This window comes from Abramis brama (assembly GCF_963993115.1).
Source record: "Abramis brama genome assembly, chromosome: 19".
Classification (NCBI taxonomy): domain Eukaryota; kingdom Metazoa; phylum Chordata; class Actinopteri; order Cypriniformes; family Leuciscidae; genus Abramis; species Abramis brama.
Window position 1 is genome coordinate 34049259 of NC_139981.1, and position 21921 is coordinate 34071179.

At 44.5% G+C, this 21921-nt stretch overlaps 1 protein-coding gene across 2 annotated transcripts in view; it reads right to left on the reverse strand.

Annotated features, from left to right (window-relative positions):
• Positions 1–153: 153 nt before the first annotated feature.
• slit1a (slit homolog 1a) overlaps positions 154–21921 on the reverse strand; it is a 101898-nt gene continuing 80130 nt past the window's right edge. The window contains exons 28-37 of one of the 2 annotated variants that reach the window (XM_084093304.1): positions 21771–21865; positions 20544–20683; positions 17881–17974; positions 17198–17335; positions 7674–7902; positions 6990–7120; positions 6556–6710; positions 5070–5358; positions 4777–4988; positions 154–2459 (exon numbers count right to left, since the gene is read on the reverse strand). In XM_084093304.1, coding sequence (XP_083949430.1) covers positions 2221–2459; positions 4777–4988; positions 5070–5358; positions 6556–6710; positions 6990–7120; positions 7674–7902; positions 17198–17335; positions 17881–17974; positions 20544–20683; positions 21771–21865 — 1722 coding nt within the window. In that variant the 3' untranslated portion in view covers positions 154–2220. Of the gene's footprint in view, positions 2460–3797; positions 3878–4776; positions 4989–5069; positions 5359–6555; positions 6711–6989; positions 7121–7673; positions 7903–17197; positions 17336–17880; positions 17975–20543; positions 20684–21770; positions 21866–21921 lie in introns of those variants that run through there. The other variant, XM_084093303.1, reaches the window with a different exon arrangement.

A 21921-nucleotide genomic window follows, 5' to 3' on the forward strand; every position in this document is an offset into this window, starting at 1 on the left:
TAATTTAGTTTTGATTCTCAAGGTTTTTTCCCCCTTTTCCAAATTCAAATGACAAGCAGATCCTCATGTTTCTTTGATTTAAATGTGCCAGGAACCAAATATTCTGCTGCTGGAAACTTCTTGTGGTTTTGATAAAGCAGACGTAGACACTGATATAATCACACATTTTAATGAATGAAAAAGGAGGAAGTTCAGTAAACATTTTGGTGGCGCTACTTACATTCGGAGTAACTGCAGTTAGTCAATGTAACTATCAACGTAACATCAGGAGAATAAACAGCAAGAGCTCTTAAATGTTCTATATGCAACAGCGACAGTATCTTTCACAATAGAGTTTCTCGAGTTCATGATGCAATGGTTGTGATTGGCACAAGGTTAAGCTCAGACCAATGAAATCTACAGGAAAAGTCTGTAACGCTTTCCAATGATTCGTATGCACTGAAGCGATCACATGACATTCACATCGGCTTTCGTTCCCAGTTCCTCAATGTACAATAAGAGCAATAAGTATCCACCGTAGAGTTAGAAGACCGGCTGATGTTTGCTTTATGGAAACACCAACCATGTGGTTCAATGAATGTATGGAGAATTGAATTACTTCTCAAATAGTGCCACTTCACTAAAGAAGAATTAACTAAAACATGACTGCATTTTTCTGAGCAATTGACTTGCTCTTTATTATGAGGACTGGATGGTAATTACACTATTAAAAATGCCTTAATCTCAATAACCTCTTTTTCCTCTTGGCTTTCTTCACAACTCAAAATCTGCTTTCTATCTGGACAGGTCTTAAAATAAATAATTACAAAAATCAAGCACAAAGATATTTTAAATGTGGTATTCACATGGAAGACAACATTTACAATAAAAATGAAATAAAATAAAAAAAACCTTCCGAAACAATCAATCAACACTGGCTCCTATTACGATAAGGCTAATAGGCTAATTATTATCTATGCTTTCGGCCAGTTTAACCCACTGTGGCCCGTGTAAGCAAGTGAAATAAATGACCGAATAAAACACCCAAAAAGTCACCAAATTTCACACTGCTGTCTTGATAATAAAATCCTGAAAACAAATTTATTCTTTAACATATAAAAATACTATACCAAAATGAAATACAAATATATATTAGAATCTGTTAAGCATTTCTGTATAAAGTGAAGGTCTAGGGAAGTTAGGAAAAGGAAATCAAAGCGGAAAAACAAACACCCACCGAAATTAAATGAAATAAGCCAAACTGCACTTATTCGCGGTTTAATTCTAGGACGATGTTCGTGGCGATGGTGAGCGCGGAGGTAATACTGTCGGAGTCGGTCACGTCAGTGGATGGGAGGTCGGCGTGTACAGTGTCGTGGTCATAACCCATAGTCATCATATTGTACCCCTCAAACAGCTTCACCTCTGACCCCTGTTCAACTGCAGTGGCACTGCACACTCAGCAGCGGTTCGGTAAGCGATGGCTCGGCAGTGCTAACATTAACCACAATCCGGACATCACATGACGATGAGCATGCATCTTAGACGACGGCGTGACGAGATCTATCTAGCGCTTGATTTCAGCTCTCCCTTACATTCGGTCCAGGCTCTGTTTGAGGTAATGGAATGACAAAACACTATGGAATAGATCCTTCTTTCTCGATCTATTGAAAGTCGAACTATTATAAAGAAGCTCCCGAAGGGTAACTCTACGCTACGGCGCCAGGAGTGTCTCTTCACGTTCAGATGGAGGGGCTTCTGGGTGGTTTTGGCCCCCCCGTGTAGTTTATTAATGAGTGGAAGAGTCCCATAACACACAAAACCATTGGAAATATCTGGTTTGACAGCATGTGGTTCCATGCAAAATCTCCCGCCGTACTTGTGATTCACATGCTCTACGTTACCAGCGTGTCGCTGAGGATGTATTTCCCACACGGGTATATCATACATATAGTGCATGTTCCTTTCATCACCATTTTGGAGCGTTATCTGCTCAAATACACGTCCAGCACTGCAGAGAGAGTCATCATTTTCTTCTAATACATGACTAATGTTCTGCTTTAGGCCTAAAACAAGCCTCCGCTTGCCCTTCTGTCAGCAGAGTTGGTGTTATTTGACCCTGTACGGGTTGAGATGTCAGGTTGTGGTGGGAATATAACGGTTGTGTGGGGTGGGGCGGGGGTATGTCTGTATTTGTCAGTTGCTGTGTTGTTGTGATGGCTCTTTCTGTGGTGTTGTGGTCTACATGCACCCCGCGCAGCCACACTTGACGGTCTTCTCCACCTCCTCGCTGAAGGACGAGCCGTCGCTGCACTCGAAGGTGTGTGTTCTCCTCTTCATGCGCTGGCTGGTGCAGCAGGAGCCGGAGCCGCAGACGCCGCTGCACTCCACCCACGACACCATGCGTGTGGTCTGGCAGATGGAGTAACCCCGCTGGACCTGGTAGAAGTCCCGCACCGGCTCCCCGTGGCACTCGGACTCTACAGCAGGACGGCAAACAAAAGACACATTTAACTCTTTCCCTGCCAGCGTTTTTATGAAAGAAGTTGCCAGCTAGCGTTAGCATTTTTGATCATTTTCACTAAAGTTTCATGGCCCCCAGAATATTTGGTATGAATATGAATAGAAGTTTCATTAAAAAAAAAAAAGTTAGTCATGTAATCAGTTACAAATCTATGGAAGCTTGTTTCCGCCACTGAATAATAAATAAATAATAATAATTGCGACTTTTTATCTCACAATTCTGACTTTTTTTCTCACAATTGCGATATATCAAGTCAGAATTGTGACTTTTTTCTCAGAATTGTGAGAAATAAAGTCGCAATTCTGAGAAATAAAGTCGCAATTCTGAGAAATAAAGTCAGAATTGCGAGATATAAAGTCAGAATTGCATGATATAAAGTCGCAATTGCGTGTTATAAAGTCAGAATTGTGAGATATAAACTATTCTGAGGTAAAAAAAAAAAAAGTGTCTTTTTTTTCCTTAGAATTGGACTTTATATCTCACAATTCTGAGAAAAGATGTCAGAATTGCGAGATATAAACTCGCAATTATGTGTTATAAAGTCAGAATTGCGTGATATAAAGTCGCAATTGCGAAAAAAAAGTCAGAATTCTGACTTTATAACACACAATTGCGACTTTATTTCACGCAATTCTGACTTTATATCTCGTAATTCTGAGAAATAAAGTCAGAATTGCGAGATGTAAACTCGCAATTGTGAGATAAAATTCGCAATTATCTTTTAAAATGTTTTATTTTGTGGCGGAAACAAGCTTCCATACAAATCTATTGGGCCAAGATAGTTTCTGAAATGAGTAATATCTTTAATAAGGAGTTGGTTTTGGATCCTTATTTTTGATCCTTGGTCTGCCTGATAAAGCTTTGATTTTATCTGAAGAAAAAAGGTTGTATAATCTTCTTACTTTTGCTGCTAGGAAAAACACATTACTGAGGTGGATAAGTGACAAGACTCCGACTATATCGGGTTGGCACAAGATTTCGATGGAACTTATTCCAAACTTAACTTGTTTAGTTAATGGTCAGCCAGACCAATTTTATAGTGTCTGGAAACCCTTTATCAATAATCTAGGGGCTGAATTGTCAACTATTCTGCAGAAAGTTTTTCCCACTCAAGTCCCTTTAGTGAGAACAGAATGTTTTTGAAATTGTAATGTCCCTTTTTTTTTTTTTTTTTAGGTGGCCGAGGTTAAATGTGCTTGGTACCATTTATGCTGTTTTTTTTTTTTGTTTTTTTTTTATCGTGGTTGGATTTTGTGTTTTGCTTTGTTAAAGTTGGAAAATGTTCAATAAATATATTTATAAAAACAAATTAAAAAAAGTTAAATTTTTTGAAGAAAAAGCTGAGAAATTCGTGTTCCCCGTGGCACTCGGACTCTACAACAGAACAAACGGCAAACAAAAGCACATTTAATTTAATATTCAACAATATTATTGATCTCCTGAATTGACACCATTAAATGAGAACTGAACTGAGTTTAATTAACTAAATTGAATTTAAATTAACTAAATTAATAACTTTTCATTACAACAAAAATAAACCACTGGATGTACTTAAGCTGGACTGTGATGCGTAATAGCGCCCCCTATCATGTACAGTAAGAGCAAAAACACGGAAAGCCAGAGATTCCCGTCAGTGGCGGGGAAAGAGTTAATAACAGTAAGCTGAAGGATCTATCCACAGCGATGGCCGCTTTCTAACCACTGCTGTGTGAAGCTTCCGAAACCTTTGCATATCATTTGTTTCAGAGCATGTATCAAACTGCTAAAGTCATGTGATTTCAGGAAACAAAGTTTCGTTAAACCGTTTCAAAATTCAATGAAGAATTTTGGATCTCTTTACAATTTTTACTATTTCCCCGGCATTTATGACGCAAGGCTTCCCTGCCGTCGACGCGTTGTTCCACCAATGAGTGTATTCGCTATCTAACGTAGGACGCATCTTCTACAGATCTCCATCTGTGTTTTGATCATCGTTTTGATCATCGTCTGTATTTGTGTGAGCCATGTGTTTTCACAGACATATCTGATCTGGTAATCAGAGGTGTTCATGATTCCGCTCAAAGCATCACATTTTTTAAATGTTTGTGTTTGTCTGAAAGAAGAATGTCATATACACCGAGGATGGCTTGAAGGTGAGTGGAAATCATGGGCTAATTTACATTTTTGGGTAGTCAAGTTTGTGTTGTTTCAAGTGCTTTGAAACAGTGAAACATTTTACTGGATTGGTTCAGTAAGTTCTATACTTCACATGCGTTGTGCATCTGTTCTCTTACCCTTGTCGCAGAGCTCCCCGCTGTAGCCCGCCTCGCAGTGGCAGTAGGCCTCTCCGCTGTCAGAGATCTGACAGTGGCCGTGTTTGCACTGCAGTTTTCTGCATGGGTTGAAGAGTTCCTCCTGCTGGTTACACAGGGCTCCATGAAAACCCTCCTGGCATTCACACCGGTACGACTGCATGTCCATGGGAATACACCTTCCGTGGACACACCTGTGCAAAGCCAATGACAGAATTAGAGCATTACGTGTTGCATGTCGGATCGGCATATTTCTCTTCAGGAACTGGACTGACTTGCTGCCCAGGCAGGGGTTGGCTGAGGGCTGGTCACAGTGTTGCCCGCTCCACCCGGGCTGGCAGTGGCACACGGGGCCCGTGGCAGTGTTGGGCTGGCAGATGCCGTGCAGGCAGTATATCTTTCGGCAGGGCTCACATCCGGGCACCACACCAGGCTTCATCTGGGTTTTGGTGAAGTCTTGTAGCTCATTATTGATGTAAAGGTTCTGAATGCACCCGTGGAAACTGGAGCCGTTTTGGATCTGCCAAACACGAGGAGCCGTGGGGTGGACGCTGACCGGCATGCCTTGTTAAGAGAGAGAAAGTGCTGTGAGAGCAGAGTTGGGAAGAAGTAACACACATGCAGCTGAACACTGATGCCAGTTACGGCTAATGCTGTGCGGGGGGGTCCCAGACAGAAACATAGTGTCAGCCCAGATCCGGCCCACATCTGGTACACGTGGATTCCACACATGGATTGCCCACTGAAGCTAAGCAGGGTTGAGTCTGGTCAGTACCTGGATGGGAGACCTCCTGGGAAAACTAGGTTGCTTGTGGAGGAGGTGTTAGTGAGGCCAGCAGGGGGCGCTGCTCACCCTGGGGTGTGTGTGGGTCCTAACGCCCCAGTGTAGTGACGGGGACACTATACTGTCAAAGAGCACCGTCCTTCAGATGAGACGTTAAACCGAGGTCCTGACTCTCTGTGGTCATTAAAAATCCCAAAAAGGCCAAATTTGCCCATTGGCCTCTGCCCATCATGGCCTCCTAATCATCCCCATACTGATTGGCTTCATCACTCTGTCTCCTCTCCACCAATAAGCTGGTGTGTGTGTGTGTGTGTGTGTGTGTGGTGTGTGTTCTGGCACACTATGGCTGCCGTGGTGACTGAGGAGATCCCCCCCCCCTTCCATGTGTAAAGCGCTTTGAGTACCCAGAAAAACGTTATATAAATGTAACTAATTATTATTAATTACTATTTTACCAGATGTGTGCCAGATCTGGCCCGACTCCATGTTGCTGTCTGGGTCAGCACTCTTGGATGGCCTCTCATCCATCAAATATGAGTAGAGTAACAGTATACCAAGGTTCTTCACATCCGGTCCTGGCGGAGTTTAGCTCCAACCCTGCTCAAACCCACTTACCTATAGGTTTCTGGTAATCCGGAAGACCTTGATTAGAGTTGCAGCTAAACTCTGCATGACACTTGACCTCCAGAAGCTGGATTGAAGATCCCCAGACAGCAACATAGAGTCTGCCCAGATCCAGCCCACATCTGGTACGTGTGGAATACATGTGGGCCGGATCTGGGCCGACACTATGTTGGTGTCTGGGGATACTCAACCATGATCAGGCCTAGAACTTTTCAGCTTTTGTTTCACTCTACTTGTGCATTCACCAAGAGCAATGGAACAGAGAGCATGTGTCATGTCTAGGTGGTTTCATTGGTGATTGACAGCATTGCACAGTCACGATGGCTGTGATGGAGACAGATATGCACTCCTACCTCCCACATATAGTGGAGCTTCTCCCCTCAAGGGCTGCACTTTACCAAAGCTGTCCATGGTTGTTGGGATGCCACCATCTATGGAAAGGTTCACCATCTGGTCAAAGGTCACCAGTTCTACAGTGTGGAACTGACCATCATTGATGGTCTCAGTACTGAGTGTAAAACAAACATGAAAGATTATTGATTCCATATTAAATTTGCATCAACAGTGTTTAATTTGTAGTAGTTTGCTGAGTGGAAATTTAAAATGACTTTTAGTGACATCAATGGTCAAAAAAATAAATGGTGCATCTTATTCCATCTTACCTTTTATTCTCAAATAATAATTTTTAAAGCATTATCATGGATTTATCAATATCGTGCACATCTTCATAATTAATAATGTCCCTGCATGCCAACATTCGATTTTAATTCAAACAACTCTAGCTCACCTGTAGATTGCATGGCTTTGTTGGCTGCCAGGGTCATAGCTGACTTTAACATGACCTTCATCAAGCTCCACAGCAATGTGGTCATTGTCTCCATTGTACAGAAGAATGCCGTTGTCTTCTGCTGTGGACACCTGTAGACAAAACCAAAAATCTATCATCAAAAGATAAATCTGATTGTAACACTTTGATGAACATTCTGTTGACTATTAGTAACTTTGGATCTAAGTGTCAACTAACTCTCATTAGAGGTATTAGTAGACTGTTTGCTTAATATCTGCAAACACTTTATTGTGACGGTCCTCCAACCGACATTATACTGACTATAAGCAACTTTGCAAGTACGTCAACTTATTCTAACCCTAACCCTACCAGTCTATTAATACTCTAATGAGAGCTAGTAGACATGTAGGTGCAAAGTTACTTATAGTCAACAGACTGTGGTAAAGAGATCATCAAAATAAAGCAAAACCAATCTGACCGCAGTGACCACCTAGTTTGCCTTTGCCAAGAAACAGACCTTGTCACTAGACTGGTAACCTGTTATAAGGCACAGCTACTTACAAAACCTCTATACACAGCTGATTTAATTAATTCTGTATACCTGATGCCATGTGAAAAATGTTATACAACAACACTGACAAATTTCATCCAGTGTTTGTTCAAAGTTCGGGCTTGGTTGAATACCTGTAGCGTGATGTTGGCTTGAGGCCAGTTCTTCAGGTCACTCAGTAGCAGGTAGGAGTCTCGGTCCACGAAGTTGACACTGACCAACTTTTCACAGCGTGGTCCACCAAACCCTGCCAGGCACTGGCACAGTGGATGACCGCCCCGCTCCACACAGGGGGCGTTGTTCTGGCAGTCGGCCAGCTCGCAGAGAGAGCGCGGAGTCGATGGCACTTCACAGAGCTGTCCACTGCACACAAAATGTTCCAGATCAAATTTGATTGTGATTTTCTCAGTCGTGCATGTTCCTTTGCTGGAGTGAACATCTATTAGAAGCATGCATGAAACTGCAATTTGCAGATTAATGTGGGATTTTCTTCTCTCAATGTCTGAATCACATTTGTAGATAATAGCAGACACACAATCAATTAAATATCTTAAAGATGACAATACACACCATTGGAACCCCACACAGGTGGTTATAGGGAAAAGTTGTGGACACCTGAAGCAGCACAAAAAACATCCACAGTGCCATCACCTAATCTTACCTGGTAACCAGCAGCACTGCAAACAGCCAGAACACGCTCACTGTAAAATAAACCATGACCAAGGACTTAAATCAGCTACTCGTACCCGCAATCTCGCTCTTTCGGTCACTATCCAAAGATCATGACCATAGGTGAGGGTCAGGAACACTGATTCATTGGTCAATTGAGAGTTTTGCGCACATGCTCAGCTCCACATGGATTCCACACATACCAGATGTGGGCCGGATCTGGGCCGACACTATAGGGGCTTTCGCACCGGATAGTTCTAGGAACTACCCTTCACGGTGGTTCCCTGAGAACTAATGGCTCCCTTAGGAAAGTTTTCCTGGTTGCATTCGCAGTAGGAACTCTGAAGTGACGTAAACCGCTCTTGTTGTTGTGATCTTTATTTTGACGGCGCTGAGAACGCCAGAGCCTGAGCTCACAGTACTCGCATTCTCCATGTTCATTAGTTTACGATCTGTCTAACACTCTTGTCTAATACTAGCTGTGGCGAGGGGGGCGTGGTTTCGCGAAGTCTGTAGCGGGAGAGAAAGGAGGGGGCCGAGCGGTGAGTAAGTAGGTCAAGTGCAGATGATGAACACCTGTGTCTGATTGCAGTAATTGGCGTGGAGAGACCGCATATAACCGGGGAGAGCGAGAGAGAGGACGAGAGAGCTTCGGACTGGGACCTCACGAGGACGCTGATATGGACTGAGAGAACTGAATGCTGAGTTTGCTGAGAAAGAAGATCATCGCCGCCATGCAAAACCCGCCAGCCTCGCCATTTGCGGACATCATCCAGACGCTCGCTGGTCTTCACCAAGAACAACATCGACAGCTGCTGGCCATAAAGGAGGAGCAAGACCATCGTTTTGAAGCGCTCCTCCGAGGCCAGCATGAAGACCGCGAGCTGTTCCGGAGCTGGATAGACCGGGAGATTAGGGCCGTCCCCCAAACACCGAAAGATACGTCCTCACCGCTGCCTCTAAACAAGATGGGGCCGCAGGATGACCCCGAGGCTTTCCTGGACCTCTTCGAGAGGTCAGCGGAGGACAGGGGATGGCCCTCCACGGACTGGCCAATGCGGCTCATCCCGTTGCTTTCCGGGGAAGCACAAGTAGCCGCACACCAACTGCCAGTCCAGAATCTCCTGTTCTATAAAGACCTGAAACGTGCCATACTGCAGCGGGTCGGCCGGACCCCAGAACAACACCGTCAGAGGTTCAGGACCCTGAGCCTCGACGAGTCCGGCCGGCCCTTCATCATGGCACAACAGCTCCGGGACTCCTGCCGCAAGTGGCTGATGGCCGATGGAAGCGACGTCGAGGGAATCATCGACCGAGTGGTACTGGAGCAGTTCATCTCAAGACTGCCAAAGAGAACTGCAGAGTGGGTCCAGTGCCACCGCCCGACGTCGCTGAATCAGGCCATCCAGCTGGCGGAGGACCAAATGGTGGCGTGTCCAGGGGTCGGCGAGCCTCTACCATCTGCCTCTCTTCCTCTCTCTCTCTCTCCCTCTCCCTCTAGGCCCGTTCCCCTCCCCAGGACTCGGGGAGGACTGCCACCGAAACCCCTACCACGGTGGAGGATGGGGAGCCAGAGCGAGCCGGCGGCTCCATCCAGAGCCTTTACCCGGGGAGGGGGCTCATTTGCTGGGTCGGGTCCTCCGCAAGCGGCGGCGGCGCTCTCTCCACGCCAATGCCTTGACCCGCTTCCTGCCCACAGAGTAGAGGGGAAGCCTGGGCCGGCTTGTTGGCGCTGCGGGGACCCAGGTCACTTCATAGATCGGTGTCCAGTGATGGAGGTGGGGACACTGATCCGGGTCGCCGACGCCCCACGAGCTGCCCCCGATCAAGCTGGCCAGTATCAGATACCTGTGAGTATCAAGGGGGGTACCTATCAGGCTTTGGTGGATTCAGGTTGTAACCAAACCTCCATTCATCAAAGCCTGATTCAACCTAAGGCATTGGATAATGGCCGCATGGTTAAGGTAAGGTGTGTGCACGGGGATGTGGTGGATTATCCTAGATTGCCCATGGAAATTCAATTTAGGGGTCAAAAACATAGTGTGGAGGTAGCAATTAATCCGCACCTCCGGCATCCGTTAATTTTGGGAACTGATTGGCCAGACTTTAATAAATTATTAGGGTTTTTGTGTACGGATGCTTCTTGGGAAAAAATGGAAGGAAAAGAGGCGGTTGCTCAGCTGGGTGAAGCTGAGTTGGAACCTCTGGGTACTGTTTCAGGGGAACAGAGCGGTTTGGGAGGAATCAACTTTCCAGAGCGCGATGATTTTCCCCTGGAGCAGTCCCAGGATGATACACTAAAACATGCTTTTGATCAGGTTCGATCCATCGATGGCCAGCTTCTCCACCCTGACCAACCGCTCTCCTATCCTTATTTTTCAATTTTAAAAGATAAGTTGTATCGGGTGACCCAAGACGCCCAGTCAAAACAGGATACAACTCAGTTATTAGTTCCGCGAAGCCGCCGGGAAATGCTTTTTCAGGCGGCTCACTGTAATCCAATGGCCGGGCATTTAGGACAAACAGCGACACTAAACCGTCTCATGGCCCGATTCTTTTGGCCGGGCATTCACGAGAACGTGCGCAAGTGGTGTGCGTCTTGTCGTGAATGTCAGTTGGTAAACCCACCGGCTAACCCAAAAGCACCTTTGTGCCCACTTCCTTTAATGCAGGCCCCCTTTGAGCGAATTGGTATGGACCTCATCGGGCCATTAGAACGGTCAGCACGGGGACACCGCTTTGCATTGGTCCTGGTGGACTATGCAACGCGGTATCCCGAAGCAGTTCCACTCCGCACTATTTCCGCTAAGAGTGTGGCGAGTGCACTGTTTCAATTGATCTCCCGGGTGGGAATCCCGAAAGAGATTCTCACCGATCAAGGCACGGCGTTTATGTCACGAACCATACGCGAACTTTACGAGTTATTGGGCATTAAAGCGATTCGTACCAGTGTCTATCACCCACAGACAGACGGCCTGGTAGAACGGTTTAATCGCACGTTGAAAACCATGATTCGAAAGTTCGTACAGGAAGACGCCAAAAATTGGGATAAATGGTTAGAACCCCTCTTGTTCGCTGTACGGGAGGTCCCCCAAGCCTCCACGGGGTTTTCCCCCTTCGAGCTTCTCTATGGACGTCAGCCTCGCGGGGTGTTGGACGTCCTTAGAGAAACTTGGGAGGACGGACCTTCAAATAGCAAAAATTAAATTCAGTATGTCATGGACCTGAGAACAAAACTCCACACTTTGGGGCGGCTATCCATGGAGAATTTGTTACAGGCTCAGGACAGACAAAGTCGGTTGTACAACAGGGGGGCTAGACTGCGTCAATTTGCACCGGGAGAGAAAGTGCTTGTATTACTTCCCACTTCTAGTTCGAAATTACTCGCAAAGTGGCAAGGACCCTTCGAGGTCACACGGCGAGTTGGGGATCTCAACTATGAGGTAATACGAACAGATAGGGGCGGGGCACATCAAATATACCACCTCAATCTCCTTAAAAAATGGTCTGAGGTGGAGTCAGTGCTGTTGGCGATGGTGGTGAGCGGAGAGGAGGATCTCGGTCCAGAAGCGATTATAAAAACTCAATCCCTCGTTCTGGACCCTGGGGGAGACCACCTCTCACCATCCCAACTCACTGACATAAAGAATTTACAAGCAGAATTTGCTGATGTGTTTTCGCCTCTGCCTGGTCGGACAGATCTCATTCAGCACCACGTTGAGACCGAGCCGGGGGTGGTAGTTCGCAGCCGGCCGTACCGCCTGCCAGAACACAAAAAAAAAGTAGTGCAGAGCGAATTAGAGTCAATGATGGAAATGGGAGTAATAGAAGAATCCAACAGTGACTGGGCTAGCCCGATAGTTTTAGTTCCTAAAACGGACGGCTCGATCAGATTCTGTGTGGATTACAGGAAGGTGAATGCTGTGTCGAAATTCGACGCTTATCCAATGCCTAGGATTGACGAATTGCTTGATCGGCTGGGTACTGCTCATTTTTATTCGACACTGGACTTAACGAAGGGATATTGGCAGATCCCCTTATCACCCATGTCCAAAGAAAAGACAGCTTTCACCACGCCGTTCGGATTACACCAATTTGTCACCCTTCCTTTCGGTTTGTTCGGGGCTCCAGCAACGTTTCAGCGTCTGATGGACAGAATTCTCCGGCCGCATTCTGCATATGCTGCTGCCTACTTGGATGATATCATCATCTATAGTGGTGACTGGCAGCGGCATATGCAGCATTTGCGGGCTGTCCTGAAGACGCTGAGAAGGGCTGGACTCACGGCCAACCCGAAGAAGTGTGCTGTTGGGCGGGTGGAAGTTAGATATCTGGGCTTTCACTTGGGTCATGGACAGGTGCGTCCCCAAATTGACAAGACGGCAGCAGTTGCAACTTGTCCAAGACCCAAGACCAAAAAGGAGGTTAGACAGTTCTTGGGGCTGGCGGGATATTATAGAAGGTTTGTGCCTAATTATTCGGACCTCGCCAGCCCGTTGACTGATCTGACTAAAAAAGAGGTACCAGATACGGTTCAGTGGACGGAGCAGTGTCAGCAGGCTTTTACTCAGATAAAGGCTGCTTTGTGTGGCGGCCCACTCTTACATGCCCCTAACTTTTCTCTCCCTTTTATTCTACAGACCGACGCATCGGACAGAGGGATGGGCGCAGTCCTGTCCCAGGAGGTGGGGGGTGAGGAGCGGCCGGTGCTGTACATCAGTCGGAAGCTCTCAAAGAGAGAGACGATGTACAGCACCATTGAAAAAGAGTGTTTAGCCATCAGGTGGGCCGTCCTCACCCTCCGCTACTACCTCTTGGGACGGGAGTTCACCCTCTGTTCGGACCACGCTCCCCTGCAGTGGCTCCACCGCATGAAGGATACCAACGCGCGGATCACTCGTTGGTATCTAGCTTTACAGCCTTTTAAGTTCCAGGTGATCCACAGGCCGGGTGCACAGATGACTGTGGCTGACTTCCTCTCCAGGAGGAGGGGGGGGGAGGCTGCAGGCCGGATGGCTCCCCGGCCTGAGTCGGGCGGTGGGGGTATGTGGCGAGGGGGGCGTGGTTTCGCGAAGTCTGTAGCGGGAGAGAAAGGAGGGGGCCGAGCGGTGAGTAAGTAGGTCAAGTGCAGATGATGAACACCTGTGTCTGATTGCAGTAATTGGCGTGGAGAGACCGCATATAACCGGGGAGAGCGAGAGAGAGGACGAGAGAGCTTCGGACTGGGACCTCACGAGGACGCTGATATGGACTGAGAGAACTGAATGCTGAGTTTATTGTTGTTTGAGAAGCTGTGTGTTTTTAAACCACGGTGAAGGCGCTTTGTGCGCACCCTTTTGTTTATTTGAAACTGAGAAATAAAGTGAGTGTCCCAGTCAGCCGACCCCTGTCTTCTTCCTTCCTACACCATCACAGCAACGAACCTTATTACACTAGCCTAGAAATCTAGACGCACCCTAGCGGCAGCAAATTTTATTTTGCAGCCAGTGTCGTCTAGCAACTCTCTGTTGGCTTGCTAGCTGGAAAAAACAAACTCTAGTCGGGCCAATCACGTCGTGTATAGAGTCGGTGGGCGGGCTTAACATAATGACGGCAGAGTTGCGACGGTTCCGCATGAATTCCCTGCTACTTGAAAACAAAGAAGAGCTGCTGGCGAACAGTGGTCTTTCCAATCGGCTTTGGCCGCGACTCTGGAGGACTTGGAGTTAAGCTTTTCTTTGAGAAAAGAACAAAGATGTGTTCGGAGTTTTGTCGATCGGATACGGCAAAAGTTTAATCTATCAACTAGCTCCACTGGAGGGAAAACGCTCTGGTTGGTTGTAGCGCTATCCTATTGCATGCAGAGGGAATCTGAAAGACAACCGTTTATCCCGCCCCTCGGATTGAGCCCTGCCAATGTTGAGTTCCCAGACCTAACATCTTGATGTGGGTCTGGCTTGTCAGGCTAGTCTAATACGTTATTAGACAGAACTGTTATACATAGAAAGTAGACAGTATATGAAAAGGTCTTAGCGTATGCCGTGTGGTTGATGTCCAGTGTTGTTAACTGAGCAGAAATACATAATCATGTTTCTCTTGGTCCCCTTAAAGTTGCGTTGGATTTTCTCCTCAGCGTAAAGATTAAGAGGCCCATCCATCACTGTTCCATGTTCGTAGAGTTAGTTTCGCCAAAATCCGGGTACTTCCGCCAATTGTTCTAGGAACTATGAAAAGGTTCCTCCGGTGCGAAAGCCCCTGATGTTGCTGTCTGGTTCACCATTACAGCTGGTGCAGTCAGAGGCGGCCTTACCTATGTTTCACCCGTTTCAATTGAAACGGGCCCCGCCCTCCAAGGGGGCCCCCAACAGAACAGGAAAATCCCATTCATTTTCTCCCTAGGATATTTATTCTAAGCAAAACACTGACGTCTCTGATTGGTCGAACTTGAGTCGCGCCGCGGTTACCATGGCGATGTTTACCGCCCCCGCGAACGGTGATCTGAAGTAAATAAATACCGGTAGTTTATGTGTTTATACTTTGCCTTTTTTCCGTAAGGTTAAAAAAACGTTGTTTTTTTTGAGCAGGGAAATAATTTGAATAGGAAATGAAACGTACATATGCCAGTGGTGCCTGTTCATGAAGCTGAAAGTGCGCGTAATAAAATAATATGATGCAAACCAACAAGAATCCTTGCTTTTTCTGCTCATGTTTACATTTTATGTGGGCAGGGCCCCATATTAGTTATTGAAACGGGCCCCCAGATGCTTAAGGCCGCCCCTGGGTGCAGTCACCTCATTACTGCTGCCAATGCCCCAATCCACCCACCGATCTCATGCTCTGACCCGCCCTTACTCATGAACAACACCCCGAGATATGTTCGTAAACTCCTGCACTTAGAGAAGGAACTTGCTTCTTACGCAAAGAGGACAACCTACCTCTTCCTGACTGAGGCCTCTTTCTGAGATGCGTTTTGGTCGATCGGATCACAAATAGACGAGTGAGACACATATCTGTTTACACCTGGCGTTTTGATCCGTCTCGTTCGTCCACTTTCGACCGCTTCTGTCCTGATTACGTTAAGGGGATGGTCAATGTGCGGGTCCCTTTGCTTCCGTCAAGTTTAAATCCCGTCTGACAAGCGCACTTCCCAATAACACGTCCCGCAATGAATGCGCATTAGTTCAGTCGGTGGAGAGTAGACGGTCTTTAGGGGCTGTTTGAACACATTCGACCACATGAGTGTTTACACCAAGAAAGCAATCCGGTCGAATGTGTTTTCCACTATCTCTGCAAGTGGTGGAAAGAGGACAAGCTCAAAATGTGTTATACCCAGTTTCCACCTGTATTAAGCGTCATCCAGTTGTGATCTGATCGACCAAAACGCATCTTAATACCAGGTGGAATGATATGATGCCATGGCCTCAGATATGGAGGTCCAGACTCTCATCCCAAAGGCTTCACACTTGGCCACAAACTGCCAGAGAGTGCATTGAAGGTCACGGTTAGCAAATGCCACCCTGAGGCCACTCCACTCCTCAGCTGGGCCTTGAGATTCTGTCCATGTAGGACAGCCTTGGTGGAGTCCAACACCAACTGAGAACAAGCTTGACTTGTTGCCGAGAGTGCGGACGAACCTCTAGCACAAGCTGTATAGAGGTTATGCGTGTGACGTCACCATCGGCCGGAGTGACTGCGGTTACACACACTGAGTGGCAGCATTTGATTTCAGCGTGAATGCCATCTGTATGCACATCTAAAACGGGAAAGAGCTTTGAGATTGAACAGCTAGCTTTGACAAGAAATCTGAGGTGTATTTTCACAGACTGGCTGCTGAAAGCTACAGAACAGAGAAGCAAATGGATTCACAGCGATTCACAGAAACTGGATCCAGGCAGTGAAAGGAGGATTAACAGTTATCATTTTGTGTCAATATGTTGAATTATGGGGTAAAATCACACCCTATATATTGTATTGTTATATATTGTATTGACAACTCATCAATTTAATATTTACCATTGTGTATTCTGCATAACTGGATGTTTTTAAATAAACACTGATAAAAAACTACACAAGTTTTAGGGCTGGACGATATGATGATATATATAACACTGATATGAGTGATCACATGGATTTAGACCTATACTGTATTTATATAAAGCGTTCACACTCACAGGCAAATTTGTTTTATGTTTTTCCCCAGCGTTGAAATCAGGCTCATATAAATGTCAGGAAACACGATTCCTGCTGCATGTCAATATCCATGATCACTGGATCTTTGGTAAATTGTAAAGAACACTATATCGAGTCCAAGCTTTAGTTTAAACTGATAATCATTTGTTTTACTGCCGTTTTCTCGGTTTCCCCTGTTAAATCCAGTCACTCTGCAGCTCTTCTGCCACTCAGTCCGGCGGGAAAGTGACGTCAATACAGTCCAAAGTAAGGTCTTAAGCAAGTCACCTCAGCTTTCTGGATGACTAGTAAGAAATCATCGAGGATCAGGTGATCACAGACTGTAAAATGAGTTCCCGAAAGAGATCAACTATACACTTCTTAAATCTAATAACGGTGAAAGAGTTGGAGAAAGTTTGGCTTTTTTTTTAAACACTCAACTGAGGGAACAAAAATGACTTCTGAATGATGAATATCACCAGACAGCAACATGGTGTCGGCCTACATCTGGTATATGTGGACTCCACACGCACCAGATGTGGGCCGGATCTGGGCCGACTCTATGTTGGTGTCTAGGTCATAACAAAAGCACTTCATCCCACGGAGTTGCACGAGTAATGTGAGGCACTCCAGCGTACAGATCCACGTCACCATAACACATCCTCAACTTCTGCACTTATCGAGTCAGATAAAGTCCCTCTAGAACAAAAGAAAATGCTATTTAAATGCTAACACTGACAGTAGTTTCAGTCTTTCAAAAGACGAAGTGTCTGGATCACTGGTGACGTGGGGTTCATCCCACAGATGTTAAAATGTACAGATAATGGTGTATAGAACTGACCTGAAGCCCTTCGGACAAACACAGGAGTATCCGTTGATCTCGTCCACACACTGCGCCCCATTCTGACACCTGTGGTCCTTACAGTCATCGTAGTTCACACTGCAGTCGTCACCCACATAACCAGGTGCACATATACACCTGAATCAAACACACGTGCACATGTTAAACACACCACTGTACACAAACATTATGGAGCTCTTTGAAAAGATTTGATTTTTTTAGTTAAAGACGACCTATTGTGTCTTGATGTTGTTTCTGGGCATTACTAAAACAGGTTTTCCTGCTTGGATGTTGATTATTTTCGACTCTGATTGGTCGGCTGGAGCAGTGTGTTGTGATTGGTCGAGCGCTTCGAGTGTGTTTGGGAAATGTCCCGCCCCTTACCATAACCACCAGTTTAACACACTACTAACTAACTCAACCAGGCCCCGCCCCTTTATTCTGCGTATGAATTATTATAATGAGGAATATTGTGACGTGTTCGTTCCCGGAAGAAACTCAAGAATGGAGGCGTTTCAGGAGTTCAGAAACACTGACACTGATATAGAGAAGAACTGGAGATTATTCATGATCAAACAGCAACACTACACACTAAACACAGATGAAGATGGAGAAAAACAGAATAGATCCTCTTTAATTAAAAGGCTGTGACTCATCTACGAGGTTAAAAGAGATGTGGTTACTTTGGGCCGGTGACTGTGATGAAGCAGGTTGACTGGTGCTTGCAGGGACTGCGAGTAGAAGCGCACATATCCTCCATGTCCTCACACATCTCCCCTACACACACACACACACACATCTGTAAGTTTGGTGATATAACAATTAGCTTACAAGAGTTTAAGACAAAAGACTAGAAAATTCTTTGATTTAAAGAAAACAAATGTATACGTTCAGACAGTAATACTAAGGGCCTCAATATACTTCAGGCTAAATTGAAAAAAAGAACTGGTGAGACATCATTTCGAACAAAATCAAGCCAAAACTAAATTCGTTTCTGGAGTTCAAAACAATTTGCCAAAGTGAACTTTCCAGAAAAGTTCTCTCCAGCTGGTAAACACCTATAAACTCCCATTGGTCAGTGTGGTGATGATGTAACAGGTGGGTGTGGCTCTGAGGCTCCGCCTTCTTTGAGCTGTAAATCTCCATTTCTTCTGTTCAGACGCGAGTAAAAACAGGAACACACTGGAGAGCCGCTTTATAGTAGAAACTGAATCTGTAATTCTGACTGAAAGAGACACTGACACTGTTTTTCATGTTTAACCCTCTGGGGACCAAGCTGTTTTTGGGGTCCTTGAGATGTTCTGACATGCCTTGACATTTGTGCTTTTTTCAGTTATTTATAAACATGTTAATGGCAAAGGTGTAAATTCACTCTATATAGCACAAACAGGGCTACCATAATATGCGAGCAACGTGTATGTAGATGTTTGTATTTTTAAGAGAATAATGTTTATGCGTGGTTATTGGAAAAAATTAAAATGAAAGTTGCTGAATTAAGACCACAAAACACATATTACATATGTGTCCACAAGACTTTTGACTAATGGATGTTGTCCCTTTGAGTTCTAGCTTCAAAATGATGTAAAAATAGTCTTGCTTTATCGTTCACAAAAAAAAATACATTGATTTAAATGGTGTAAAACAGGTTTTGCTTGGAAAGCCAATATGCGAGGGGGAGGAGTAGTTTACACCTTAGATTACAAGGATCCCACCCACTCTGCATAATGAGCCATTCATTCAGGTGTGACACTGACTGAGCCACAATGCAAGGACAAAAGATGTATTTAGAAGAAGACTTATATTGACCATTTAAGATTTCGCTTACATCTCTCTTGTAAATATGTTTTGCTATTTTATTAAAAATGTTACAATTACAACAATAATTACAATTTCAACAATATTTCAAGTGTACTCTTTCTTTGTAAAAAAAATATAAAAAAAAGATTATAGGCCTACATTTTATCATATGTATTCATTAGTTTGAATATAGCCAACATTGGAACATCTAACATCTTAGTCTATGAATTTATTTTTGACAAAAATAGTATTTTTTTTGCAGTTTAATACGTTGCTTATACAAATACATTTTATTTCAACATATTCCAGTCGATTTTTACTCATCTCAGTAGGCTATAGCAAAGCAGTTTATTCTTTCACACACAGACGCGCGATTCATATTTAGGCTAAACAGTCTTTACAAATATATCCCCTTCATTCATCTCACAGAAAGGCGAGTCATATTATAGAAATGCGATTCATCTTTTTGCGGTTTACATAGGCCTACACTAACGTTATTCCATAACGTTATTCCACACGTGAGAAAAGAAAACAGCCTACCTCACTCCTCAGCGGAATCTGCTCCTCATTTCAGGAGATATTGCTCCTCATCAGCACTGTTCTGAGGGATCTTTTCTCCATAAGGTAGGCTATAATGTCTCACTCGCGAGGAGTCGCGACGCGCTTTGTTTACAGCTGATGTGGGCGTTTCACAGCTCTGAAATAGTTCTCAGAATTTGCGTTTGAATAGCACGCGCTCTCCGGGGAGTGGTCACATTACTGTGAATGAGCTCCTAATGAGCTCGACAGGAGTCGCTCTCTTTTTATACAGATTACAGAAGCTGAGAATATTTGTTTTTTATATAAATGACTTCATTTAAAAGATGCGATCTCAAGCTTTATGCCCGTGGGTCTGTTTGCCTGTTTGACTGAATTTTCGCGGAGTTATAGATCATTTTCGAACGCGTTTCAAATGGGAGTTTACTGACAGAGAGAAGGCAGAAATCGCATCATGTTAATTTTTCTTTATTTGTCAAAAAGCAAAACACTTTATTTTTATTGTGAGTATACAGAAAAAAAATAGAAACTGAACAGGATCGATTGATGTATTACACGAAAATGAAAGATCAAAATTAACAGAGCATTTAGTGTTTATTTTCATTGCTAAAAAAAAAAAACGAGCGAAACGCGCGGGCGCGTTTGTGGTCCCCAGAGGGTTAATACTGTAAAGCTGCTGCTTAAAATCAATCTATTGTATAAAGTGCTGTATGAGTAAACGCGACGTGACTGTAGATCTGAATCTCAGAGCTGGAACACACATCTCCACATCACTATAATCAGATGCTTTCTGAACTGCTGTTTTCTCATTGTTATTGTGTGTTTATTCTGTTATTGAGAGGAAAGAGCAGCTCATGTTTACTCATTCATCTAAATGTGGGCAGAGTCAAGATGTTCGCTAAGAGAAATGTGGGCGGAGTCAGGGTGTTTTCTAACAGTTTATCACAGCAAAGGTGTTTCAAACTTTCTTTTTACCCCTTCGCAGTGAGTATATTGGGGCCGTAACATGTACCTGTGTAAAAAGGGGCACATAAACATGTGTAATTGTTGATCCCGTCTATGCAGGTCGCTCCGTTCTGACAGTCGTTATCTTCACACTCGTCAGTGTCAGTGTCACACGCGGGACCTTCAAAGCCTGCAGCACACGAACAGCTGAGAAAACACAAACACATTGTTTTAATTGGGGATCAAGCTTTCGAAGCACTGTGGGAATGAATTTCATGAAGAAGTCCTCATCATATTTCACCCAAAATATCAAATATAAGACATCAAATCACAGTGTGTTTTTGCAGCTTATTTTACAAGCAAGAGGTGAAAAAGAGTGGATTCCTCGACTCTGAAGAGCCCTGGAGTCCAGCTCGATCCTACAGGAATAATCCACTCTCCTTGTTGTTGAAGCAGGGAATTCGGACACTGACACACTATATCATGCGTTACATACATTTATCCTACCTAAATAAATAACATTCAGTAACTGTAGAACTGTAAATTTAAAGTCACCCTGTAGTCAATAATTGTATCACTTAAAACTCATCTTTGATCACTAAAATTACATATATTTAAGTGTTTTTTTCCTTGAATTTTTTTTTCATGCCTTAAAATATCTTGAATGTAACTCAACACCCTTGCCTCATTTAGTATGCGCGGTTCTATGATTATGCAAATGAGCCCCGCCTCCACTCACTCCCTCAGCTCAGAGATCCACTGGTTGACGATCACATGTTGATCTGATTGGTTACAAGGTAGTTTGTGACGTCAGAAACACCAGCGATTTCAAAGCGTGTTTTTGAGACTGTCTTTGGTTCACTGCAGTTTTAAGGAGGAAATACTCAGCAATGCTGTCGACTTATGAATTTACACATGGTTTGTCTTAAAGCATATTAAAAACACCACATATACACATAAACAACATTAAAAGCTGGATTTTCACCACAGGGGACTTTAAAGGCTTTGTGTTGGAATTTTTTTAAAATTAATTTTGCAACTGCAATCCCGTTTTGATGTAAAATCAATGGTTGATGAAGTCGAGGAACTGATTCCATTGAGTCAGAGTTTAAATTTTTATACTGTGATATAATTTTCCGAACAAGTAATTTAGCTGTAACGCAGTGCTGTACGGACACAATTGTTTTAAAATGAAAACATGATGAATTTACTACAATAAATAATATTTTGTTGCATGCTTTCAGCTAATCCACACGTTTTTAAACGATAAGAAAATGTGAGCTGGATAGTTCACCTGTAGCCTTCCTCTTCTCCGGACATGTGGCACGTTCCTCCGTTCTTACACGGCTCACTGACACAAGCGTTGATCACAGTCTCACAGTTCTTGCCCTGTACGTGAAAGGAAATGCATGAGCGTTTCACGTCCGTCTGTCAGCGTTCTCATT